General features: G+C 40.7%; 5 protein-coding genes and 1 non-coding gene across 6 annotated transcripts; 4 read left to right on the forward strand and 2 right to left on the reverse strand.

Annotated features, from left to right (window-relative positions):
- Window positions 1-775: 775 nt before the first annotated feature.
- On the forward strand, window positions 776-7,056 carry C922_01437 (hypothetical protein; the record flags this gene model as incomplete). Its single annotated transcript, XM_008817041.1, has 9 exons — window positions 776-3,365; window positions 3,501-3,563; window positions 3,762-4,157; window positions 4,314-4,366; window positions 4,519-5,013; window positions 5,195-5,383; window positions 5,687-6,052; window positions 6,222-6,320; window positions 6,511-7,056. 9 exons carry the CDS (start codon window positions 776-778, stop codon window positions 7,054-7,056), a joined length of 4,797 nt encoding a protein of 1,598 aa, XP_008815263.1.
- Window positions 7,057-8,871: 1,815 nt separating this feature from the next.
- C922_01438 (PUA domain-containing protein) lies at window positions 8,872-10,473 on the forward strand (the record flags this gene model as incomplete). Its single annotated transcript, XM_008817042.1, has 6 exons — window positions 8,872-8,949; window positions 9,410-9,489; window positions 9,654-9,751; window positions 9,979-10,112; window positions 10,234-10,301; window positions 10,392-10,473. 6 exons carry the CDS (start codon window positions 8,872-8,874, stop codon window positions 10,471-10,473), a joined length of 540 nt encoding a protein of 179 aa, XP_008815264.1.
- Window positions 10,474-11,363: 890 nt separating this feature from the next.
- On the forward strand, window positions 11,364-11,436 carry C922_01439. The gene has a single exon. It is a non-coding gene; the product is annotated as a tRNA-Arg (tRNA).
- A 1,511-nt stretch (window positions 11,437-12,947) lies between these two features.
- C922_01440 (hypothetical protein) lies at window positions 12,948-15,930 on the reverse strand (the record flags this gene model as incomplete). The annotated part of the gene is made up of 2 exons (XM_008817043.1): window positions 12,948-13,034; window positions 13,204-15,930. 2 exons carry the CDS (start codon window positions 15,928-15,930, stop codon window positions 12,948-12,950), a joined length of 2,814 nt encoding a protein of 937 aa, XP_008815265.1.
- Window positions 15,931-18,263: 2,333 nt separating this feature from the next.
- On the forward strand, window positions 18,264-23,777 carry C922_01441 (hypothetical protein; the record flags this gene model as incomplete). Its single annotated transcript, XM_008817044.1, has 1 exon — window positions 18,264-23,777. The coding sequence occupies one exon, from the start codon at window positions 18,264-18,266 to the stop codon at window positions 23,775-23,777; it is 5,514 nt and encodes a 1,837-aa protein (XP_008815266.1).
- A 1,617-nt stretch (window positions 23,778-25,394) lies between these two features.
- Window positions 25,395-26,343, reverse strand: C922_01442 (hypothetical protein; the record flags this gene model as incomplete). Its single annotated transcript, XM_008817045.1, has 2 exons — window positions 25,395-25,860; window positions 26,033-26,343. The coding sequence occupies 2 exons, from the start codon at window positions 26,341-26,343 to the stop codon at window positions 25,395-25,397; spliced, it is 777 nt and encodes a 258-aa protein (XP_008815267.1).
- Window positions 26,344-26,820: the final 477 nt, after the last annotated feature.

Genomic DNA, 26,820 nt, shown 5'->3' on the forward strand with positions numbered 1-26,820 from the left:
GTACTATATGCATATATTTGCATAAATGAGCGGAAATGTATGCTTAAAAAATTGCATATGAGTAATTATGTAAAAAAAAAAAAAATGTTAATTTGCGCCAGGGAAAAGGAAAAAAAGGAAAATACATCATTGGAGATACCATTTCTTCCCCATTTTACAGATTAAAAAAAAATAAAATAGTGACATTTTAAATGACACGGTTATGTCTTTGTCATTTGAAAATGAAACTGCAACGTTTTTGATAAACAAAAAATGGCACATCGACGGGAAAGTAGGAATAGCCAAAATTTACGAGATGCATAAAGGGTGAATGAACATGCACGGCATTGTGTATGTCTGCACTTATACATTTGCGCAATTTTTTTTTATTTTCCAACCATTGTACTTTTAATGGTTCTGCGCATTTGAGTTAGTTTTCCGCGCCTTCTGACTTTTCATCCTTTTTTTATTTGTTTCAGCGTGTTTGTTTCTGGTTGCGTCAGTTGGGAGGCCCCGCGCGTGCAAGCGTTAACGAATCGGCATATCCGCTACTGGCCAATAGGCGCACGTGTGGGTATGAATATCTGCGCGGAGACGTACATTTGTACATCTGCGCTTCTGTACATCTGTACTTGTGCACTTGTTTTTGCACCGTATGCGTCCCTCGGAGCCGCAGCACCGCAGTGTAGCACCGGGGCCACGAGCACATAAAAGCCTTCTGCCCATGTGCACGTCGCTACACGCATATATGCATACACACGTGTAGTAGGCTCCGCCAGGCAAAGCAAGAAACACTATGCATAATCCCAACAGGAGAAACTTTTCGAATATACAAAAGAAAAAAAACGTGAACGACATTTTACAAATAAAAAAAGACAGAACTTATCAAACTTTTGGCACACATACAACATATAGTAGAGCCAACCATCCCAGTTCTATGGTTAATCCAAATTTTCCAACTAATGGAAATAGACGAAAGGAGATGAATGATGAAACGATATATGGTTACAGCAACATAGAGGTTAAGAATAAGATTTTAGACAAAGAAAATATGATAAAAAATAAAGTTTATAACAACGCTAGCAGTAGTTTGAAAAAGAAGAATTATTATGAAAAATTAAACGCCACCAATAATGAGGAAAAGGAATTTGTCAAGCCGAAAAACACCGTTCTGAGTGAACACATTGGTAAAAATTACGTCGAAAAGAAGTATGGCGATCATAACAATTTGACGAAGGATCGATCCAAGTTTCGAAGAATAGGTTACTATAATGAGGAGAATAGTTTAAAAACGAATTCCGCGTATAACACTGTAAATAATGCGGTGGCTAGCAAAGGTGCTGTCCCCAATGCGAGTGGCAGCGCACCGCATCGCAAGTTTAACGATTTAAAGGAAGCTCCAAGTGGAACTGCCGGAAACAACACCGAGGAGGCTATTAACAACGCGAAAGGAGGTGCCGCGGAGGGGACACATAGTCAGAAACAAAATTTCGATCATTTCGGAAAGAAGAATTTAATGTATACCAAAAGTAACAAGGATCATAGGGGGAATTATAATTACTCCAAGATGAACAGAAATATGAACAAGTATGGCAATGCCGATTTTAGGGATCCCCCCCAAGGGACAGTTCCGGTGGGAACAACAGGGGTAGGAACACAAGGGGCGGTACCACCCCTACCACCTCAGCCCATTTCCTACATGGGAAGGGACAAACTATACCAGAAAAATCAGATCGAACAAAATAGTAAGCCCAATATGAAGAATGTCATGGGTGGAAAGGGTAGCTATAAAAACGACACACTAGCGCCAAAGGATAAAATTTTGAATGAGGAAAATTTTATCCAACATAACAAAATGAGTGATAACGGTGTAGCAACAGGTTTGGGACATAACGAGTTCCAGAGGAATAAAAATGTTCCTAATAGTAAAAGCGCCATGATGAACCAAAAAAATGGATCCAAAAAAGGAATACACCATAGCAGGCATAATGACGACATGGTTATGAACCACGAAAGAGCCCCTAATAATTACGCATTGAAACATCATAACCCTAATATGAAAAGAAACATGTATGCCCATTACCCCAATGCATCGAAAAATGAGAAAAATATGCCTCAACATAAATACGCGGTTGACAAAGATGGAAACAGAAAGGAGCACCAGAATTTTTCCCTAAGTACAATAGACTCGAATTTTTCTCATCAAAATGCTTTTGACAAAAAATTTGGTTCGAAATTTGTCGACCCACATATGAAGGATCGAATGGAGGGCATTAAGGAAAACTCAGCCGACTTTAGTGCCCCCCTGGGTGAGACCAAAGGAGAAGATAAAAAATATCCCCAAAATTCGTCTAACAATAATGAAAAGGGCATTAATGGATTGGACAGGGGTGCCCCATTAGGCGATAACGAGGAGGATGAATATCTTTCCACAGTCGAGTACAATCACTGCCCCCAAGTGGTAGGTGTCGCCACCACCAATAGTTGCGTGAACAATAACGCAGGTGGTAATAACACTAAGCAGTCATTTAAGAAAGACGGAGGTAATGCCCCTAATGGGAGTGGAAATGCCAACTTGGGGGAGAAGCAAAGATTTTTTGACAGGGCAGATGTGAATGCTCCTTCGAAAAGTTACCAGTATAATACAGTCGATTCGGGCAAAGTATCCCCCGAGTTTGGTAATGACAAAGCGAATATGATGACATGTGAGAGGAGAGGCCGGAACGTGGAGAATGCAAGTGATGTCGTCTCAAACGTGGCCGCGGTTAATGTGAATACATTTAACCTGGGTAGTGCCAATAGAATATCTAAGCGTTATACAGCTGTTAATACGCACCATATGAGGGATAAGTCCCTCCCGCAAAGTGCAAATCCATATGGTAGTACCCCTCAATATGAGGACGCTAAACAGGTAAGAAAACGTTACAATAATATGCAAGGGACGTATAAAGGCAAGAAAGCTACGAACTATGATCCTCCAAATGATGAAGACTACCAGAGGTACCCCTCATCAGAGGATTATAATAATAATAGTAATCACTTGAACAATTTTTTTTACGAAAATGTGAATAACAACGAGGAGGAACGTATGAGCAAAAACGCCAATGACGATGTTGACTTGGATGAGAATCATTACAACCCCAGAAAGGAACATAATTATGCCAACCGAAAAATGAATTATCAGCACTACCCAGAGAGAAGCGTGAAGAGACTCCATCACGATACAATGATGAATTACGCAAAGGACAGTAGAAAAAGAGACTCTTATGGCCCCGCGTTTGAGACATACTCGGAGGAGTATTACCCCGACCAGGAGTGTACGTCCCAAGTGAACTCTGCCTACGAGGAGTACCGGGAGGAGGACTACCCCGATGTCTCATACTCAGGTACGCCCCCTGGGGCACTTAGCCCAGCGTGTGTTTATCTTTGCGTAAGTCCGCTCCTGTTTTTAACCTTGCGTCTGTTTACCCCAACGCTTGCTTAGTGTGTTAATCTGCTTTTGTGCCCCTTACTCCCATTAGACATGGATAACCGTGAGAATAGGCGAAATTACCAGCGGAGCTATTCGCACGACTCGAAAAGCGGTATGCCCATGAGGAATATGTGCGCCCTTCATAGTGGAGGGGTGCAGTAATTGTGACGGGGGCTACGCTCCGGACGGAAGACACATCTGGGGCCCCATATTGTGCACAATCCATTCTGCAAAGTCGATTCTGCAATGTCCATTCTGCACACTCTGTTGCTTCCCATTCCATTCCCGTTTCTCCCCCTCTCAACTGCAGAAAAAGGCGCGCTCACAATCATCAGACTACCAGCTGAGAACAAAAAACAAGTAAAGAAAAAAAAAAAGAACATAGTTAGTTATGGAAAGTCCTTAGCCGAAATGTATAGTACAGCCATCCCGATAAACGAACAAGTTGACCCCTATGCATTAAAGGCACTGTCAAAGAACGAAAATTTAGATGAGAAAATATATGCACTGATTCCAAAGTCAGTGGTTGAGGTTCGTGAATATGATGATGTTACTCATGTTACTTTGCAGTCCTCTTCGCCCCTTTTCGTTAATCAAAATGATAATGTGAAGCAGCACATTATAACCACTACGTACCATCAGAAGAGCGATGACATTCCTAATATCGCGTCTTGTGTGGTTCCGGAGTCCGACGAGTCGTTGAAAGGTTTGCCTTTGCACGTGAGCGATGAAAAAGTCGCTTTGTGGGGCACGTCTTGCCCCCTCCAGGAGGGATAATTATTCATCCACCGGCGTTACTGTTGGGTTGCATATTTCATCGTTCGGTGTTTATTGTTAATTCTGCCTCCCTTCTCTCTCGCAGAGTCACTGGAAAAATCTAAGGAGTCCCTAAGCGGAGGAGAAAACGATAAAAATGTAATACACCCGTAGTGGTGAATCCGCCTTGTGCACATCAATCCGTTGTTGTGGTGCATACACAAATATATACCTATTCGTTTTACACATTTGGCTTTTCTCTTTCATTTTTTTTTCTCTCTTTTTTGATTTCTGCACCGCCTTCCGCACAGCTCAAGTCCATAATCAGGGGAACGTCGCTCAGAAACAAAAGCGGATCGTCCCTAAGCGTCAAGTTTAAGTTGTCCCAAGGGGACCAGGAAAACAAGTCGCAGGGGGAAAATGAAAATAAAACTAAGTCTCTTAAGGGGGAAGATAATGAGAAAGAATTAAATAAAAAAATAGAAGATCACATCCTATCGGAAGAATTAAGAAATTTAAAAATTGACAAAAGCATTACGGAAAAAAAAAGGGCTTCGATATTTGATGAGCCGAAAAGGAGACTGAGACAGGAAAAGAAAAGCGAACCAAATAGGAAACTCGTTTTGGATTCAAATAAAGTAAAAAATGCTACAGAAATTAAGTTAAAAAAAATTCAGCATGTTACTGGGTTGCTCGAGAAATATGACATACCGAACCCTTTCGAGAGCTACAACTTGGACCCCATAGATTACTCCCAATTGCCTGGAAAGAATAACAGCGCAAAGCTGATGAGCCTGGCTCACACGGTAAGCTGCATATGGAGAGCAATTCATAGGGGTAGCGATGCATAAGGCTGGACACCCTTCCCATTTGTGCTTGCACCCCCAAATGAAAGTTAACCACCCGGCGATTACACCACTTAAAGGTTTCCCCCGTAAATGTTTTCCCCCGTAAATGTTTCACCTCGTAAATGTTTCACCTTCGTAGGTTTCAAACAGTTACTACAAGTACGTTTTAAAGAGTATGGAAAAGGAAGAAATTAAAGAAGTCTTCAACGAGAAGCGGAAAAAAATGATCCTCAAATTGATAGCCTTGTTAGGGAACCAAATAAATTCCGAAATTAAGAAAAGATTTTCAGAGGCCAATGCGGCGGACACCTCCAAAGAAAGTGCACTGGTAGGTGGAGATAGGCGAAAAAATGTGGATAAAAATTCGTTGCGCGTGAAGCAGTTACAATTGTGTCGCTCCCTATTGGGGGAATAGCAAAAAAAAAAAAAAAAATGCGTTTGATTGTTGCGTTGTGTGTGGATAAGCAAACGAGTGGAAATCGCACACATGTATATTCGACTCCCGTTCATTATTTAATTTTTGCAACATGGGCATGCATGAGGGTGGATACATGTGTGCATATCTGAGGACGCACGTGAACACGCTTAAGCGCACTCCTCACCTATGCCTGTTTGACGCCCCTACTCGCAGAAAAAAAAAGAAAATGTGAAGCCAAAAATGAGCCCGAAGGAAAGGGAAATAAAAGTTGAAGAACATAATTTGATATGTCAGTACTGGGAAAAACAGAGCGAATGTATGAGCATGCTAATAAAGGAGTGGAATAAGATCTCAGAAATTTTAGAATCGATAAATGTAGATCCTAATAACATGATTAGTTCTCTGATTTCCCTGTATGGTGAAAAAACTGTCAGCGATTTTCACCTCAGTTTTGACCAGATAAAGGAATCCAACATTGAATTGGATGTGAACGTTGATGACATTTCCATTCCGAACATTGGGGAACCCCCCGAGAATAAGTTCGACCCAACTGGACTGACTGTGGCGAGCTTGATTCAGGTAAGAGAAAGAATAGAATAAAATAAAATGACACCATATCATACTATGTCTGATTACCTAAAGGTGCATAGTTGAATGAGGGGTGATGGTGGTGATGGTAAACCCCCCGCCGAGGTTAAATGTATAGATCGGCTCACTCCTGTGCTATTTGTTTTTTCCTTTTTTGAAGGACATGAAGTGGGACGTGGACCTGGAGTTCTCACTTAACCAAATAAGGGAAGAATGGAAAAATGAGAATAAGCAGAATAAGAAGTTGATACAGAAGAAGGTAAGGGACGGGTGACCTACGCGTGATTGAGACATCTTTTGTTTGGGTCCCCCTTCGTGTGTACCTTCTTGAGTTTTTGCTATCTTTCATTAGTACTTCTCTGCATGCTCATTTATGCCTTTGGACCAACGCGACCCCTCACGTGGGTTACTTTCCACATGGGTAACTTCCCCCTGTGCACTCTCCCCAGATCATCGAAGGGATAAAACACAGGATAGGCCTCCTCGACTACCTGAACAAAGTAGAAGTGAACTTAAATGCATTCGCCAAAATAATCGAAGGAAGGATGATATCGAATGATGACGTGAAAAGCCAGTTGAGGTCTATGCAAGACTTAAGTGAGGATGGAATTTTGTCGAAACTTTTGGAAAACTTAGAATGTAATAAAATGGATATAAATGCAGATTCGTTTAGAACTCCGACGTCGTTTTTCATTTCGCATCATTTGCCTATGACTATGTGCTCACTGAGTGATAAGTCTAAAATGGACGATGTGAAGGAGCGCGAGGAAAACGGAAGCAGCGGTGATGGCAACGGTAGCGGTAGTGGAGAAAGAGGCAGCAATAGTAGTGGCGACGGAAGTGGTAATGGAAGTGACAACGGAAGCAGCAACGACAATGGGAAGGGTAATGATAACCAGAGTGAACATGAACAAAATAAAGAAAATGAAAAGAACTCCGATGAAGATACCAGTGAAGTGAAGGAAATCGCCGGCGAAGAGAGAAGGCGTGAGTGAAGAGGGGGATATAAGTGACAAATTTTGTTCCTTTCCCCTTGCTTGACCAAGGCGAACCTTTTCTGTGGTCCCAGTATTTCAGACTAGTCAGAAGTTAAAACCCCGGTTACAATGTGAACACGTGAGTATGCATAAGTATATCTCCAGAGCGGACTTGCACACAAGCATATGAACGCGAACATGGATACATTTCGAAAGCAAAAAAACAGAATAATAAACTTCCCAATTTGTGGGCTTTGTACACCCATCGGGGATCTACTAACATTCGGCTTCCTTCCAATTTGTTCTAACGAATGGAGAAGAATATTCTTCTACTCCTCCCCCGCAGATCTACAAGCTTATATGTATGGATGGGCACAGTTGCATAAACGCAGATGTCTATTAGACCATTGCAGCATTCGTTACCTAGCTCATTCTCTTTTGTGTGTGTTTCCCCTTTGTTTTTTTTTTGATTATTTTATCGCTATTATTATTGCTTTTATTATTGCTTTTATTATCGCTATTATTATGCCATTATCATCGCCATTACTATCGCTATTATTATCTCTATTACCATTCTTTTTCCATTCAGATATTTGTGTGATTGTGTTTTTTGTAACTATCAGTTTGCTCATTTTTAATGCCTCGCGCGATTCTCCAAGAGATCGTCGCTTCGTCATTCGCCATTTCTCTGCGCTACTTCGCCCCCTTTTTAAATTCGAAATTTTTAGTACATCCCACTTGCGCGGCAAAACGAGCACACGTGAACAAAGAAGTGTGTGTGTTTGTGTATTACGCATTTTCCATTTTTGCCCGTTCGTTTTTCACTATTTTTATGGTTACCTATTTTGCCGCATTTTGCTCCATTTTACTTTCCTTTTTTTTGGTGCTAATTTATTAAATAGCGAATGAATAATTAGTTAAGGGGAAGGGTATTATCCCCCTCGCGGTAGTCTTTCAGTACGCTTTTTCAGTAAACGCTTTAATCCCGCCCGGGGAGCCATCCTGAAGGTTTATGAAAAGTGGGATCCTCGGCGCACAAAGGTACGTATGCATCATCTGGGCGGTACATATATAACACCTACTGGAGAAGGGGGGGATCGGCTGTTCACATGTTGAGTTTTTCTTTGCTTCCCCTGCAATCGTGCAGTTTTTAGATAGAACTCTTTTTACACTCCTTATATTTCCTTTTGCTCTTCCTTTCCATTCGCGTTTGGTTTTCTTTGCTTTCGCTTTTGCTTTTTTTTTTGGTGCCATTTATAAGAGATTTTTTTTTTCTCAATTGGGTTATGTTGAAACATATTTAGCGTTTTTCATTTCTCCCTTTTGCGAACGCGTCAGGGATTGTAAACTTATTTGCATACTTGGGTACGTTTGAGCAGAGTGAAGATTTACTGCCTCCGCCTTTTAAAAAAAATACGACGCGCACTGTTGGAAGCGACTGTGCATAAGTTACATCAAAGGAGCATTTAACGGTAGATGTAGTAGGTGACCAGCATCCCCACGATATCGCTTCGCTAAGTTGATAATTAACACGAATTTTTTTCTTCTCATATGGTTCTGACACTTTTTCTTGGGAGATTAAATTATTCTAACGTATTCGAGGAGCAAGAAAAAATTTAAGCAGTCGTACGGGGGTTCAAGAAAGTTCGATAAAGTCGGCGGTAATTAGCGATAGTTAGAGATAGTTAACAATAGTTAGCAATAGTGTGGTATTACTTTATGATAACTTTTTTTTTTTTACATTTTCGTGCGTCCCAATTTGTGCCATTTATAAAGCTTAGGCTTACTCGTTAACTCTGCATAGAAGCGTTGACAAGAGATACTTTGAAAACCATGAAGGGATTCTGCGCCGACAATATTTCTTCCCAGAATTTGATGAAGTCCTCAGTTCAGAGGAGTATGAAAGCAACGGTACGTTTTCCTTTGGCGCTGTCGAAAAAAGGGAAAAAGAGCACTCGTACTTGCTACGTTTTAGTTCGACTGCAGGCGTGGACGTTTTGCGCCAAAGATGTGTTGACGCGGATGTGCCGATGTAGATGTAGTGACGTAGATGTAGTGACGTAGATGTACCGACGTAGATGTGCTGATGTAGATGTACCGACGTAGATGTGCTGACGTAGATGTACTGACGTAGCTGTGCTGATGTAGATGTACCGACGCAGACGTACCGACGCAAAGCTAACAACATAGTTGCGCGCGTACCTGCGCTTCTACATTAGTTCTATTCCAGTTTTATTTGAGGTTTCATAGTGGTTCTATGCGTATTCGTTGTATGTGGTACCCTGCGGATTCCCCTCCTCATGGGCACTCCGTCGCGTGCTGGTTTAGAGGAAAAACATACACGTAAATTAAACTATTTTTTCCCCTGAAGATTTTACAGCAATACCCCAAATTAGAAGATTTCATTGAGGATATATTTCCCAAAAAGGGGCCCCTGTTTTTAGGAAAATGGTACTAAAAGAGAAGGAGGGGCGATCAAAATGGCCACCACCACTCTGTTCATTTTTTTTTTTTCTATTGTTATTAAATTACCCAAATGATTCGTACGCGTGGAAACGTAACAAGTGTGCGTATGTTAGTCTATCCACCCCCGGCTACTCTTTACCTTTTTATAGCATAAACCACGTGACTGTAATTATTGGGAACAATGAGTTGCTCTTTTTTCAAATAAGGAATGGTCCTTGGATGCCCAACTTAAAATTAGTGCACAAATGTGAGAAGCAAATGGAGTTTCCCTTTTTTTTCCTTTTAAGAATGGCATTTTTTTCTTTTTCTTTTCACTAACGGGGCGCATAAAAAATTATATGAATCCTTACGCGTGTGTCTTCATAGAATCCGCTCCCAGTCTCCACTGCATAGACCCTCTTTGTACGCTCTAGTTCTTACCCGCATCCTGCCGGCACATGTTCTTATGCTCATATTTATGTCCCCCTTGTGTAGACCCCTTCATGATGCCACAGATACAAGTTGACAAGGGAGCCATAAAAAACGTCCTGCGTGGGTCGAATATAATGTGTCCAGGAGTTACATCCCCCGGTGGGAGGCTAGACGACGTAGAATCAAACACCGTGGTCGTAAGGATACATGTGCATGAAGGTGTATATATATGTAGATGTATGGAACAGAATATAGCCAAACCGGCGCGTCTCTGACCACCTTCCTCTCAGTTGTATTTTTCCCCCTTTTTTATCGTAGCAAATTCGAGCGGAGGACAAAGAATTCGCGTGTGCCCTAGGAATAACTACCATGTCATCAAAGGAAATGTACGGATAAGAACCAATGAGACTACCTCGTTTTTCGCACACCGTTTGTACCCATCATACATAATTCTTTTTTGTCTCTTTCCCATTCAGCTTGGAGGTCAACAAAGATATCTGCATTGAAAATATACATTACTTGAATGATGGTTTGTGGAATTGCAAAATTCAGAATTAGTTGGTGGGGGGTTCGTTCAGCGGATTGGGTAATCCTCCTGGGGTACCCTCGCCCGTCCCGAGTAGAAGAAAAAAAAGAGGCATCAAAATATGGGCGGTTATTTGTAGCTACTTGCAGCTTCTTTATCATCTCCCTGCAGTTGCTTTTATTTGATTCGTTCGTATGACATTTATTAGAAGCACAGTTTTGTATGACATCAAATGAGGTGAAATGTATTTGTGCCAGGTTTCCTTTCCCCTTTTCAATTTTATGCTGCGTTATATGTATAAGTACATATACGGATGGTTATTTGTTTTCGTTAAATGTATGTTCGTTTGCATATTAAATTAGGGAATATGTTTTTTTTTTTTTTTTTTTTTCTTCTTCTTCAGCTTAAGTCATTTGTTCTTCATTTTATTGTAAATGTTGCGAGTTCGTTAACTTTGGTTATTTGTCGAAAGCGGGCGACGGGGGAGTTCTCGCTTTGTCATTTCTCCACTGCATGTGGAGCCAAACATTCGTACCTTTCACGTTTTATTTTCACATTATTATCTTGCTTCGACACGTTTATTTTTTGAGTTTTATTTGACTCCATTTCCTTACCTTTCATTTTAATGTGATAAAATTGGCATATAAACAATTTACAGGATGGGTAAACTGGCCTTCTGCTGGTTAGCGCTGAAAATTTCCTGCGGGCTGTTGAGGAGCGCTTAGAAGGGGCATAAATTTGGCCAACGCACGAACAAAGGCGCAGCAAAAAAAGGAGGCTTTTTTTTTTAAAGCAGGAAAAGGCATAATTGAATTTAAATTTCCTCCTTAAAATGCTAAGTACGTACCAAATAGAAAGTACCCAAATAATGGAAGTAATCAAGAATCCGATACAGAGTTTACGTTGTCAATTTCACAATAGTGACGGCGTAGCCTAATGGATAAGGCGTCGGTCTTCGGAACCGAAGATTGCGGGTTCGAGTCCCGTCACCGTCTGAACATTTATTTTTTATTACTTCAGGGATGCAGCTTCATGTACTGCTTACGTGTAGTGCGTATTATCCGAACGTATATGTTGATGTTCTTCTTTCTTTTTATTTGTACCGCCCTGCACATTACACAAATAATTTTTGCGCTCCCTGGGCATAAATCCGTATACGAAGGAAAATCCCATTTAGGGGGAAATACGCTTTGGCAATGAGCGTTTTTTTTTTTTTTTCTTTTTTTTGACCTACATGTGTTAAATGGGTTACTGCAAGTTTTCCCATTTCCTCTCTAATGCGGATTACATTACTTTTCAGTAAAGGATGGTACAAAAAAATACATGTGATTATTTGCCTCAATGGGAAGAGACCCCACGTCCTGATGAAGTCAAAATGCAACCTACATAGGAGGGGTAGCTAAGTATGTGGTTATGGGGGTTTATGCGTAAGGTTTGGTTTCTTCAAGGATCCCCTTCTTTCTATGTTTGCACGAATATACATTTTTTTTTTTTCTACACCCTTTAAGTACCGATCATCTCTATTTAAAAATAACTTACATTGTAGAATGGGAATTCCCAATGGACAGAGCAGAACAGAATAGGAAATAAAATAAGGACGACCAAAAGGATGTACGTCTGATTGATTTGTTTTCCCCACTTCACTTTCGAGGCAGTGTGTGCGCGCATCCATTGGAGCGAACCTACCATTATGAAACCCTCCATCGTGTTGAAAAAGAATTTGTACTGTGACGGGGAGATTACAGCAGATGGAGGCACAAGATATGTAGAGGCTACAAAGAACTGCACATGATTAAGAGGCACACAAAATGGGGGTCCTAGGACGGATATATATACACGAATTTTTCTGTGCGCACATGCTTGCACAAAGTAAAGGCACCATCAAAATAGATCAATCGTGGAGACCATGCTGAAAGAGACTCCGAAACGGTTGCAACAGTCTGTTAGACCAAATAGAACCGTACTGTCTATTTGCCCTATCGAATCACTTTATTTGGTATGCTCTCGTAAAACGACGCTTCCTATTTTGCGTATACGAAGTGGCGTTTCTACGGATTGCACAAAGTCACGGAACCGAGCAGCTGACAATTTTACCAAACAACATTTGCGCAGTTCACATGACGATGTTGAAATTTTGTTTTTAGATTTATCTCAAAATGTTTGATTCATGTTTTTACGCAAAAAAATGAGGCAGACAAATCCGGGACGAGTAAAATTGGGGACTTCAAGGGTGGCCTTCCATTGTTCAACATCACGTTCATTTATGGTGAAGTACAATGGGAATTAGTGCAGAGGGTGATACATTTGTGAAAACATCTTAGCGCAGACATGTGCACATGAGTGGAGAATTTTCTTGGTAGGTTATGCACTTGTAAAGGAACGCTATAAACTAATTAGGAAAATACAGCCAATAGTTGCGGTAATAATTACTATTCAGATTTGTTCACAAAAAAAAAAAAGGTGTACTTTAAAAAAAGGGGTCCCTAAATAACTCGGATGACAATGCTCACTTGTTCTTTTTCGTCTTTTGTATTTTGTTTATAAATGCATAGACGTCTTCATTGTAGACGTTCATTTCCATGAACGCGTTTGCCTGTGGGACAGGGTTCGAAGAAGGGGGAGCATTTTAGTGAGGGAGAAATGTAAGAAGGGCACTGTAACGTGGTGGTATTGGGTGGTATCGGGCGACATCGGGTTATATTCGGTGGTGTGCACCTCCAACAAGGCACACTTCCTACACCGCGGCTTCACACATGAATTACCATCTTCTGGAGGGGCAAATAAGACAAATTCTTAATCTCCAGGAGGGAGAGCCTAAATAAATGCAAGGATATGGAGGAGTACTTGCTCATCCGCAGACCGCCGAATGCAGTTATCAATTTGTACGTACTGTGCACATCGGTAAATGAACTTTTTTTCTTTCCCAAATGGGATTGCACGTTATCGAAAAAGAGGGTGCACATGATTAAATATTGCTTCGACGAATTGTACAGCTGTTCATCGTAGGTTGGTCCGTTCTTTTCAGTTTTGTTTTTCTCATGGGGGCTCCGCAGGCTTGATGTTGAGACAGTTTGAGACGAAGCAGCTCCCTCATCAGCGGTTTCTTCCGAGTCCCTCCCATTTTGCCATTTCGCTATGAGCTCATTCTGCCTATTATTTTCATCTGATGCACGTACGTAAGCCTCTGACAGAGCAGAACACACATTGGCTAGCTCTGAAGTTTTAAACTGCTTGACAAAGATGAATGCTAATTTGCATAGACATATGAGCAAGTCGTACTGGAGCAAGCAATTCCCTTTAATTAAGGAATAAATTATTGAGCACACCAAGGTGGAATTTATGTCTTTACTCAGATGTGTTATTAACAGTTGTTCCATTTTGTCTGTGTCCAAGGAATGGTTATTTGAGCTGTTAGAGTAGTTTATTTGTGGTACCTCGGACGGGGGGTTGTTTACGCTGGGGGAGAGATTCTCATGGAGATCTTTCACTTGGGTGTTACCCCTGTCTGGGTTCGGATCCTCATTTGGATCGACACTTTTCTGTTGTTTGGTTTTACCAGATAAGGTTGTGATCAAAGGAGACGTTTCACTGTAATGACCACTACAATGAGTAGTTTGAGGAAGTTCTTCCATCCCCACGGTTCTGGTCAAAAAAGTGTATGACGCGTTTTTTGGGTCATTCAACGTGTATCCACTAAAGCTGTTAAGATGTTTATTTGAATTGAATTCATTCCTTGTTGGTGGTCCCTTTGGAGGGCTCCCAATTTGGATGTGCTCCCCGGAATGGAGACGACAATCGTGTTTGGCGCCGTGCTTGGTTGAGAGGTTATCCACATAACTGCAATAATATTGGTGATTAAACAGAAGGTATAAAATTGAGAAGAGCTTTTCTGATGTGATCCTTTCTGGAGTTAAATTATCAAACCCCTTGGCCTTCCCGATCATTTCCACGTACTTCTGATCAGTGTACGTTACAGAATTGACAGTCCCATTTTGTTCCAGAAATGGGTAAGACGTCGTAAGGAGCAAATAAATTTTGCTGCTCAGTTGATGGAAGAAATCCTGTCGGTGTTGCGAACTTTTTGTATAGGCCTGCAACAACATGGACAGCTCCTGGAGAGTGTACTCGTGAATAAATACCGCGGCAGTATTCCAGATGGACTCTAGAAGTGCATTGTTTGATAAGCCGATATTTACGTACGCATGTATAATCATTACGATCTGTTTTGGCTCAAAAGAACTCAAAAGGAGTAAACTATTTTGAGTAATGATGTGAAAGAGTTCTTCATGTAGCACACATGCATTATTAAACGAGTTGGCTAAAACGCTCAAATGTCTTGGTTTCAACAAATACGATTTATTTATTAATTCTTCTGCTATACGTATGTATAAAGTCAGGAAGTTTGCCTCTTCTGCACTTTTGAATTTGCTGTACGCATTGGTTAGGGAAACCAGCTGGTCTATGGAAAAGTACGCGGCTTTCTCTTCAATTTTGTCCTTCAAAAACTGAAACAGTTCTTTGTTCAAGTGGTTAACCCTGGCACATGCATTCGCCACGTAATGAATCGAATCGGGACACCACACTGAATCAGGGTATACACCTGCGTGTCCCTCATGGGGGTGTTCCTTGTGTGAACTTTTCCCAATAAGATATGAGCATATCTGCTCCACGACATTTCTTATGTAAAATCTGTTAAAGTTGTACAAGGCAGACAAGTAGTTACAAATTAAGCATAAATTTTTGAACTCAAAATTGTCAATTTTTTTCACTATGTCTGCGCACAACAGTTTGAATTTATTTTCCTGCTCAGGTAGTAGCTTTAACTTGGCAAAGGCGTACAGTACATATAAAGACCCATACTGAGAAAACTTCATATTTCGCCTAAAATAATGTTGCAGTAGTGTGTTGACCAGGTATGGATCGTTCACTTTGATTTTGAGGAGGCACTTCAGGATGATTCCTATTTCGCATGAGTTGAACTGACTAGAGTGGTCTTTTATGTTGCACTTGATGATATTTAGGACGTCTTTTTTTTTTTCTTCCTCTTCTACTTCTTTTTCTACTTCTTCTGCTCCTTCTTCCATTATTTGTACTTTGGTCGTGTCTCCCCCCTTTTTTTTTTCTTTTTTATTTCTTTGATCGTCCGTTTTGCTACTTCGACTCAACTCGATGCAGTATCGCATGATGTTCTTCACAACTTCGTTCTTCTTAGATGTGTTATGGTTCAATATAATTTCGGAAATGTTTCTATGTAGGCTGCTAAATTCTTCCATTTCAAGTTTGTTCTTTTCTCTCATCGCGTCCGCCATGTCAAAGTACACTTCGTCAATCATTTCGAGGTGACTCTTCTTTTCGCTTTTTGTTCTTGGCTGGTGAAGTTCTCCAAACCGTTTCGTCACCGTCCTGTATGGTAGATAGCCTTTGTTGTTTTTCACTTTGTTGAGCAGTTTACCCTTTAGGGGGCTGCGAAAAAGCGAAGCTACACTCATTTTCTAGTATCTACTTCATCGGTTGGAGGTACACAAACTGGGGCTTCGCTTTTCATCTTGTTGAGAGGGTAAGAGCCAATTTGTTTGACCCCCTCTGTGGAGTGGGAGCACGGGGGATACGGGCTCATCAGCTGAGTGAGCTTTCCCCTCTACATTTGGTACGCTGCAGATATATATAGGTGTGAAAGTTTATCTTTCAAGGGGGCACATCGTTGTTTTCGCCCACATAATTAGAGGGGGGGATGTTTCTCTCAGTGAGTTACCGTCACGCGTAGAGGGAAAACAGCAACATTTTGTTGCTACGCGTGTGATTCGATAAGGAAACAGCAAATTATGATCAATTCTCGCCCATCCTCGTTTGTATGCGCTTCCGTTAGAGGGAACACCTTATGACGAGTAAACCTTTCACGAGCTGCCTGACGCCAAATGGAAGCGGCGTCCCGTTAAGTTAAACGCAGAGAAGAAACCTTTCTATGCTGCTAACCGATTCACCTTCAATTGTACCCATTGCAGAATGGAAAAGAATTGCACTGTGAGGGCCGCTTCGTTGGCTAATAAACGGGGTGCACATGAGTATGCCATATTTTTGGGACATTTATATCTGCTACGACTGAGATGTGCCGGCCCCTTTTTGCACAAATTGAGTGATTGACTTTTCCTGATCAGCAAAACATTTTCGAGACAACATTTAATTCACGCATGGAGAATTGGCCTAGAACGGGTTAACAAACGAGAAGGGAGGACCCGTGTACATGTCAAACTGTGCTCAGATGTTGCAACACCGGGGATTGGGTTTATCCCCGTTTGCTTTTTCACAGAGAGGTGGTTGTATCGATGTTTCCCTTTGTTTTACCGTTTCACTGGAAGGTATATTTTAATCGTTGTGGGGTTAATGTATAGAGGAGCCACTTTTGTTAACTCATTTCTTATCCACATACTAGGAAAAATGAAAAGAGGAATATAAAAAAAAAAAATGGGGGGGACACCCAAGTGGGATGGTCTCCCCATTTTGCAAGCGTTTCGTGAGCTTCCAATTTTTTGCAGATAGAGTTAAGTGAACAAGGAAATCTTCGCGAACGAAAAATGTGATTAAAAACGTGAGAGAACAATTCATAAGGCGAAAATTTTAAATAATGTTTGCATCCAAAATTGTCTACGTCTTTACCCCGTTCTTTATATTTGCGCTAACGTCAATGGTCGGCACTTCTCTACATGTTAAGGCTAATTTTCCTACTTGTGCTGGCAGAAGATGCCGTCCTTTTCAATGCGCGAAATCTGAATGCTTAAAAAATGGAAGAAAGAAACAGACATGACGGGAGACCTTACATTTTCCTAAAAAATTTACGAAAGCGAAAATGTTTTACACATTCAGGAAAAGTACATCCCGAGAAAAAAAATAAACAAAGTGAGATCATATTTCTTTTTTTTCCGTAGGGAGGGAAAAAATACTTTTTAAGCACACTACGCAGTATGTCCTAGGAATTTTCCACTTGGCAAAAAAAAAAAAAAAAAAAAAAAAAAATTTAAGAAAAAATTGGGCCTGTGGCTTTATAATAAATTTTAAAAACAAAAAAACAAAAAAAAAAAAAAAAAAAAAAGGACATTCAAAATGTCATTTTTGCTTTCGTGTAATTAAGTGGCACAATTTTTCGGACGTTCTAAATGGCTTCTTTTTTATTCTCCATAAATTTTCGCGGCTTTTATTTTTCTCTCCACTTTTTTGAATTTTTTTTCCGCTTTTTCCGCCGTTTCCACATGTTTCCACCCCCTTAGTTTCCTCCACTTACAAATTTGTGCAAACTTGCACATTCAATTTTGCTACCTAAGATTGCGGAATTTTTTTTTTAAATAAATAAGCCATTCACACGTAAACATGTGGATATGTGTGCATATTTTTTAAGGGCCAGAATTCAGTTGGACTCAGCCAAGGACTTGCTAATGGCACTAGGCTCTGTTCATGTATAAGGCGTAAACTTTTTTTTGGAAATTATTTTGAAAAAGAATTTTTTTTTTTCCCTTTTGAAGATGCGCTGATACATCATCTGTATTGATGATGCGCATCGTTTAATTATAAATTTGGCACGTAGTAGCCTTCGCATCTCACTGACTGGTAGGGAGTACCACGTAGGAATAGCACTCGTTAGCAGTGTGTTCTTCTATTTACACGACCTACCTCTCAATTTGGGAATCCTTCCCCAGCGTATGAACAAATTGGACGTGCAGAGTGGCCAAGTAGCCAAAAATAGAGAGGAGAACCAGCAGCAGCAACAGCAGCACCCCCCTCTACAGTAGTTCCCTCCCTGTAACATCATGCCCCCGTCGTGAGGAAAAAAATGGAAACACGGAAAGGACGCACAAGTAGTGACTTGAAGGGGGGAACAAAAAAGAGTGAAACGAAAAAATGTTTTACAAAGCAGGGGGCATCCTCCCTAGGGGTTAACCAAAAAATGAGAAAAAGTTCAAACGGAGAAGAGAGAAAAAAAGGGAAACATTTCCCAGAGAAGGAAAATAGAAATTGCACCAAAAGTGAGAAAGTGGACAAAGGGGCAGTGGAAAAAGCGGCAAACGATGTTGAGAACAATTTAAGTTATAAGAAATTAAGAAAAAAATTAAACAATTTAAACTATAAGGGGTCCTTATGCCTGTCCTGTACCCCATTAGTGCAAATAATTTTTGATGATTTGATTCAGGCCATTCAGAATTTCCAAAAGCTGTCGGATAAGTATGAAGACTCGCAGAGGAAATACAAAGAGTTGGTAAATGAGAAGAAAAAGGAAAACTCTCAATTGGAGGCAAGAGGAGGAGGGGATGGAAAAATCGGCAGCAATTTGTTCTTGAGCGGGGAGTACGGAGAAGGGGACAAGACGCCTGATCAAGTAGGTGCTGGAGTTGTCCCTGATGAGTCAAAACAAACCGCTCAGAATGAGCATAGCCCATCCACAGCATCCAAACAGTACGATCGCAAAATTTCGGAATTGTCCAAACAGGTGGAGGAGGAATGCAAGTTGAAGGAGACGTATATGAAGGAAAATAAAAAATTGAAGTTCACCTTGGAGATGCTACAAAATGAAAAGAAAGACAAATTTGGTGAATCCACCGAGGATGTATCTGGTGACGACTTCTCTTCCTTTAACAACAGAACCAAATCATTTGACGATTTTGAAATTGACAAAATTAAGAAAAAGGAAAAGGAGTTATGTAAAATGGGAAGCAGCCTAATCAACGAACACACCCTATCGTTAGGAAAAGAATTGTCCTACTACAAGAATTTATGTAAAGAGTTCACACTGGAGATAGACCGCATGCGTAAGGATAACGATGGTGAGGGAAAGAATGCGGTGCATAATAATGACGGGCAGCCGCAGGATAGGTATCCTCCCACAGAGGGCGAAAAGAAAAGGGGTTCGACCGGACAAAATGGGAAGGAACTTCTTGTTCCGGTCGAAATTCTAGTGGAGGAGAAAAACAAAGAAATAGAGCATCTGAAGAAACGATTAAGTGAATACGAAATTGAAATCCGAAAATTGAACGAACTGAGGATGATCAACGATATTAAGGAGCAAAAGGAGTCCAACGATGACGAGTCCATATGTGAAACCGCTCCAAGTGAACTTCTCAACCGGGAGCACACGATGTCTAACGTCGATCCGGATGAGGACACCCTAAGTGGGGATGTGCAGACGAAAAATGAAGACTCCGTTAGGAAGGACAGCAATTTAAGCAGAATGGTAAAATCGAGAAACAGAGAAATTTATCATCTCAAAAACAGGGTAAAACTGTTGGAGACGGAACTGCAGATGAAGAACGAGGAGGAGAAGAAGTATGAAAAGCTGCATCGGGTGGGTGATAACAGAGGTGGGGAAGTTCAAAAGGATAGGGCCTCCAACGTGAGGGATGAAAGTCGATCGGGTAATTCTAGCGAGGAAGACGAAGCGGTGACGAAGAGGAGAGGCCTTGAAAGAGAACTACACGAATTGCACTCCGTCTTGGAAACACTCAAAGCAGAACTGAAGGAAGAAAAAAAAAAAAGCGATAAGTATGAAAAGAAATACCATGAGGAAAAAAGCGAAATTGCCATTCTGAAGGAGGAACTGAAAAATTTAGAAAAACAAATCAAAGTGAAAGAAAGTGAATTTAATCTGAACAAGAATACCATAAATAATCTGAAATTGGAGTCAGCCGAATTTAATAACGTCATGTCTTTTTCGAACGAAACGAAGAAACATCTGACGGAGTATATTCACAATTTGCTAAACAAGTTGAGTGAAGCAAATGACAAAATTGATGAGCTGAAGGATGGAAACATACTACAAAAGCGGAAGATAGAAGTCTATAAAAATGAAATAAAAAAGTTAAAGGAGGATTTGATAGATTCCAGCAATCAAATAGACGAATTTGCATCCCTATTGGACAAAAAGGATGAAGTTATCGAAAGTTTTAAGGAAAAGCTAGAAAATGTGAACAAACAGTATGGAGATCTCACCATACAATATAATGAAGTGTTAAAGGAAAATAAGGATTTACAGATAAGCAATTCATCTCATAATGCAAACAGCACCTTAATCATTCAACAACTGCAGCAGGAAATTCACATGCTAAATGTAACAAATAGTCACTTGAAAAAAATCGAAGATGACTACAAAATTATTTTACAAGAAAAAACGATAATAGAAGACGCAGCAATAAAGATCCAGTCGGAATTGAAAAAGTCCGTTGATAAAATTAAAAACTTAGAAACGTACATACAGACGCTGTCAATAGAGATCGCCAATCTGAAGACACAAAGGGATGATTCATTGGATGCACTCACCAAAGTAGCCATCGACAAAACGCAATACGAAAATGAAGTCATACAAAGCAAAAGCATTATACACGATTTGAGGAAGAAACTTAGTGAATATGAAAACAATGTCAAATATGTCCAAAATAACATTAGCGAAATAAATAAGATGCATCTACAGAAGAAGGAACAGGAAATTATCTTAAGAAATGAAATTAAATCGTTGAGGGAAAATTTAAACGAGAAAACTATCAAGTTGGAATTGCTCCAAGAAAAGGAAAACAAATTCGAACAAAAAACCATGGCGTATAATGAATTCCACATGGAAGCGCAGAAGAAATATAACTCCTATGAAAAAATGATTCAACGGTTGAAGAAAGAAATCGACGAGCTGACTATAAACAATAATGATAATATTATCATTATCGAAAAATTGAAAACCGAGCTGGACACTCATCAGAGGAATAATCTGTGCGATTTTTCGAAGACATTTTTTCGTAGCGCAGAGGAGTTGGTACGTGTTGACGGAGTTGGTGCCCCTTCGGGAAAGGATGCTCACATAGACAGGGAGGGATTCCCAAATAGACGCTCAGAGAGTGACCCCGCAGCGGAAGAAGGCAAGGAGGCAAAAAGTGGCACACCAAAGGAAGGATGCTACCAACTAAACTGCAATAATAATGAGCACTCTAAAGAGGAAAACGAAATGTATGACTACGATGACGACTTTACCATCTTTATAAACTCGAATAAGAACAGTTTTGGAAAAAAATATAAAAATAGCCCAGAGGACAGACAAGAAATAAGAATAAGGGACGATGAAGAAGATGGAATTATAGACAGTCTGAACGAGCTGCTCGATGACGAGGGGGTTAATGAACTCAGTTTGACCAAGAAGAAGATGAAGGACGATGCAAGCAACGTAGGCGACAGCAACGAAAATGATCACTACGATGAGAAGTTAGGTTATGTGGGAAGAAACGACAAATCAGGGAATGACCAAAGGTTGAAAGAATCCGAGAGTTCTTCCAACAGTAGAAGTTTTAATATGGATTTCCTCTCCTTCAGTAAGAAGGAGAGAAGGAAGAAGGGTGAGACAAGGGGAGGCCCGAACCGGGGCAATGATCAGTCGACGGTCACGTTGAAGGGCCTAACTTTGTCAGCTCTAAACAGCGCGAGTAACAATAATGACGACGGCGGTAAGAGCGGAAGTTGGAGGAAGGGAGAGAAAAGCTCCCACATGGGTGGCAGCGGAAGTCGCGGCGGGAGTAGCAGCAGCAGAAGGAACAGTAAAAGAAGCAGTAGAAGCAGCAGCCGCGCCACCGTGCCCAGGGACAAACTGCGCGACAACCTGGACGAGTACTGCGGAAGCGACAACTCATCGTCCTACCTGGGCAACCACGACGTTTCCCTGTTTAACAGCTCCAAGATAAAAGACATTTTCAATTTGAAGTCTATCAACAAGGGGGCTAAAAATGGCCACTCCAAGGATCAAAACAAATCTGTGAGGGGAACGTCCCAACTGAGTGGCACAAATAAAAACAACACATACGACATAAATGGCGGCAAGTGTAAGAGGGACAAGACGACCAGGAAGGAATCTTACGAAGATATCCTGTTCGACTTTAAGCCCAATTGGTCTCTGAGAGAGGACGAGACTAGGGGGGAAGTCATTAGTGGGGGAGGTGCAAGAAGGGGTTCGCAAAATGGTCCAAAAAGTGGTCAGAAAAAGGATCCACAAAATGGTCTAAAAAATAACCCACCGAATGAATATCGTGGGGACGACTCGGATTCCCCCCCATATGATAAGACATATCACCAGAAGGAGAAGACGAATAAGATGAAAAATAGGAAAATTGGAAAGAAGGATTATCCAAGTAAATACCCCGCGTACAACACCCACGAGGATGATGAAGCGGACAATTATGTGGACGCAGAAGGGAAAGGCCAAGATAGTAAATATCGAACAAATCAATTACAAAAATCGAATTATGACACAAAAATTTTAAAAAATAGCGCAGATTATCCTTTGAGGAAGAAGGCATCGCGCAAAATTACTACACTACAAATGTCCAAAAGTAAGAAGAAGCTTAAGGACTATCCAAGTGGAAGTAAAAAAAAGAGTGATCTTTCTGATTATAATTCCCGAATGACCACCTCAAAGAATAAGGAAAGCAACAGGGCATCCCGAAACTTTATTGGTAGACGTGGAAGAAAAAACGAGGGAGATAATGACAAGGACTATTATAACGATGAGGAGGGGGATAAAAGGAGTTACAATTTTATTTCTCAAACGAGTTACGAGGCTAATAGTAACACTAGCAGCATCCTGCTGAACTCAGTCAGTTCCGACTTTGCGCAGAGTGGCAGTGTAGACCAGTATAATCATTCTGGTCGAAAGAAACCAAATGAGCCATTAAATTATAAAAATTTCAAAAAGGAGTCAGATTATAACACCATTTCCTACAGCTCCAACGATTCGCATATTTTGAGTGGAGCCAATAAATTGAGAGGGCCAATCTCCTCTTATGGCAAAAATGGGGGGGGAGAAAAACATGGAATGGTCAACAAAATGGACCTGGTAGGAAGAACCAGTGATAGAAGCCCGAATGGCAACAAAAAAGAGTTATTATATAGCGAAGAGGGAGGAAACAATTCCTACAACAATATGAGCTCCCCCTTTGGAGAAGAAACCAATAACAAATTTGAGAAGGCACACATCAAGGAAGCAGACGTGGAGAGTAATCCTAAAAAGGAAAAAATGAATAATAACCCCCCAAATAATCAAGATTTGTACAATAAATATATGGGCGTTTTACAAAGTTTAAGGAGCGAAGAAATGGATGCATCTGTGAACACAACGAATAATGTAACCATCGATTTAACCAACGACTTTAGCAAAACGCAGGAGAATTCCACCTCCATTTTGTCGTCCTCCAAAACGTTTCAGAAGGATAGCGTGTTTAGCAATATATCCAAATTTAAATTTAATGAAGAGTTGCACGAGTATAATTGTGACCCCTTAACGATTATCAAACCGATCGAGGAATCAAACCGGGAGCCATACTAAAAGGCAGCTCTCTGTTCAGGATCGAAGTGGAGTAGTAGTGCTTTTCATTTTATTATTTTTTTTTTTTTGTGCGTAAGTGCCAACCGTTTTGGGGAATCACATTTTGGAGGCAAAAATTTTTGAGACAACTTTTTGGGGATGAGGGCATCGCCCCGTTTTACCATACACACGGTGGGTCCGCCACATCCATGCATGTAGATGCACTCATTTGTGTGCACATATTACCGCTCCGTGGAATGTCTTTTTATTTCCCTGTACGAAATTTCCCAATTGGAAAATTGTTTCTGTTAAATGGAGTTGCAAAAATCGGGATACACAATCCGTTTTTCAGTTTGGCAATCTTTTTTTTTTTTAGCCCCTCTTTTTTTATGCCCCATTTTTTGCACCTCCTCGGTACATTCGTGCGTAAACAAACTGTGTTTATGGATTATCCTGGTCGATTAATCAACATTGGGGGGGCGGGGAGACCGCCCGTTTGGGTCTCTTCCTCCAGTGTGGGGTATCATAAGGCTATCGTTTCAATTCGTTCGGAGTAGGCCGTTCGATTTATAAGACTTTTACGATGTGTAAGTGCTAAGTGGGTTACGAAATGGTTGAGCAGGCAAAGTTATCCCAACGGGAAATATGCACACAGAAAGGATATTCCAATTGGTGAAGCGAAAATTTTCGAAAGGTCCGGAGCAGGGTTTCTTTGAAGAAGCGGGCAATGTTAATTCGTATACTTCGTTCTTTTCGCCTCATTTGGAACCATGCGACATAAAAGAGGGGAAAACGGGTTGACGGAAAGAAGTATTTGAATTTACAAAAATAAACACCTTTCGATAAAGTTCGTAGGTGTACATATATATCTATTAAAGAGCTGGTAATTATTATGCAGAATACGGTTGGTATCCATGTGTTTACAAAAAGGATTTTATAACTTAGGGTTACATTGATTAAAGAAAATGGCACACATTAAAACAAACGTATGCAGTCACGAGAGGGGAAGGGGGGTACACATACGTAAGTACGTGCTTGATCGTACACCACACATAGGCATATATACGTCTTGGCGTACACGTGTGTACTTGGAGGTGTACATATATTTGTGGACACCTTGAGGGAAAGGCACTACACATATATATACATACACATTAAAACGTCATTCTTAATAAATACATATTAAAAAAAAAAAAGTGAAACGAAAAATGAATACGGGGGGCCTCAAATGATAAGTGGTGGTATAGAGATAGTTACGTAAATTTAAAAAAAATAATTAAAAAGGGGGAGAGGAAGAAGCGAATGAGGTAATAGTACAGGTGGGCGGATGATAAAAAAAAAGAGAGAAAAGGAGGCAAAATACGGGTACTCATATACGTGTACATGTAAGCGCGTACACATAAGCACGTAAACATAAACACGTACACATAAGCACTTACGCGTACCCTTGTGCACATGTCGAAGCCACCGCCGGAGAAACTTAATAAAACAGAGAGGATCGTGTGCCATCTATCCAGGGAGAAGTACACATATATGCAAATAATTTACACGGGCTGGGGGTAGAATGCAGGGGATAAATACGCATCCACCGAAAGTTATACATAAAAAGAGCGTTCCTGCAAATGTTTTCACAAGAAGTTAATTATTTTTCATAACATCTCTTTGGCAGAGTGGGCATTGTCTCCTCTGGGAGAGCCACTTCTTGGCGCACTTTGTGTGGAAGTTGTGTAAACATCTTAATTCAAGAATGTCATCCTTTTCGACAAAGTCGGATAGGCAAATGGAGCAGGACTCGTTCTTTAATTTTCTATCTGATGAATATTTAAAGGTAGGGATTTCTGCGAAAAAGGGTTTTGGAACCCCCTTTTTCTGTTTCGGAACATTTTGATGATATGGAAAAAAGAAGCAGAACCATATGACTGTAAAGAATACCCGGAACACACATGACAGGATAATAGACCATGATATAAACCACAGGTAGAAGTTCTTCGTGTACTTTCTTGTCACCACCATTACGACGGTCCCTGTAATAAACCATAAATAGTTCAGCAGACTGAACCTCTTGCTTAGTTTCCATCCCTTGGAGCTCGTAAGTCTTCTCAGCCTTCGGGGGGGGGCAGGAGCGAATGAGTAATAATGATGATGTAGAGACGCAGCACTCTCTAAATAACATATACACAAATGGGATTCGCATATAGGGGCAAGAAATACATATCTTCACACATATAGCATTGGAACACGAATGCGTTGTGGTAAGATAAAAACTCGTCGCTTACGCGTGAATGTGCATCCGCTCATTTTCCATCTTATACTTCCTCAACAGGAAGTAGAGGAAAAATCGTACGGGGGCCTGTACAAGCTGCAGCAAACTGTTAATTACTATCCACCATCTCAGGATCTCATTGCATGAGCACTCCTTCCAGTGAATGATTAGATACGCCAAGTAGGGGAAGGACGTGCTGATGCTTATTACAGCTGAAATGAGATTTATTCTTTCGATAAAGTACAATGAGTCACTTGGTGCAGTTGCTATGATGTCCATTATCGGGTCCGCATTGCTCTGCATTTCTTGGTCGGTGGCGGTCATGTAGTTTTTCACAAACTGAAGAGGGGGAAATAAAAGATAAAGAAAAAAAGAAAAAAAGAAAAAAAGAAAAAAAGGGGATGCACAATTAACAAATCGTCATAATACATTATGGAGGAATAAATTATCACATCATGTTTAACACATCTACTAAGACGTCCATCATTTTTGCAAATCATATTTGTTGTGGTTCTTCTGTTTGTGGGGCATGGGATTCGACAGAACAAGCGCTGACTGGGGGGGGTCGTTCATACCAGGCCGACTTCCTCGTGAAGAAGGAACTCTCGCACTTTTCATGTCGCATCACCCCCCACAAATATTTGCGATTTACCATGCCCTTCCAATTTTTCTCTCACTTACATGTGACGTCTTCACGTAAATTCTCCTGATATATGCGCGTACTGAATTTTCTGTTTCTGCCATTTTGGTACGATCTTCAGCGTTCAAATAAAACAGTAATGCTTATTCATATATTATCAG

Source organism: Plasmodium inui, assembly GCF_000524495.1.
Source record: "Plasmodium inui San Antonio 1 unplaced genomic scaffold supercont1.4, whole genome shotgun sequence".
Classification (NCBI taxonomy): Eukaryota; Apicomplexa; class Aconoidasida; order Haemosporida; family Plasmodiidae; genus Plasmodium; species Plasmodium inui.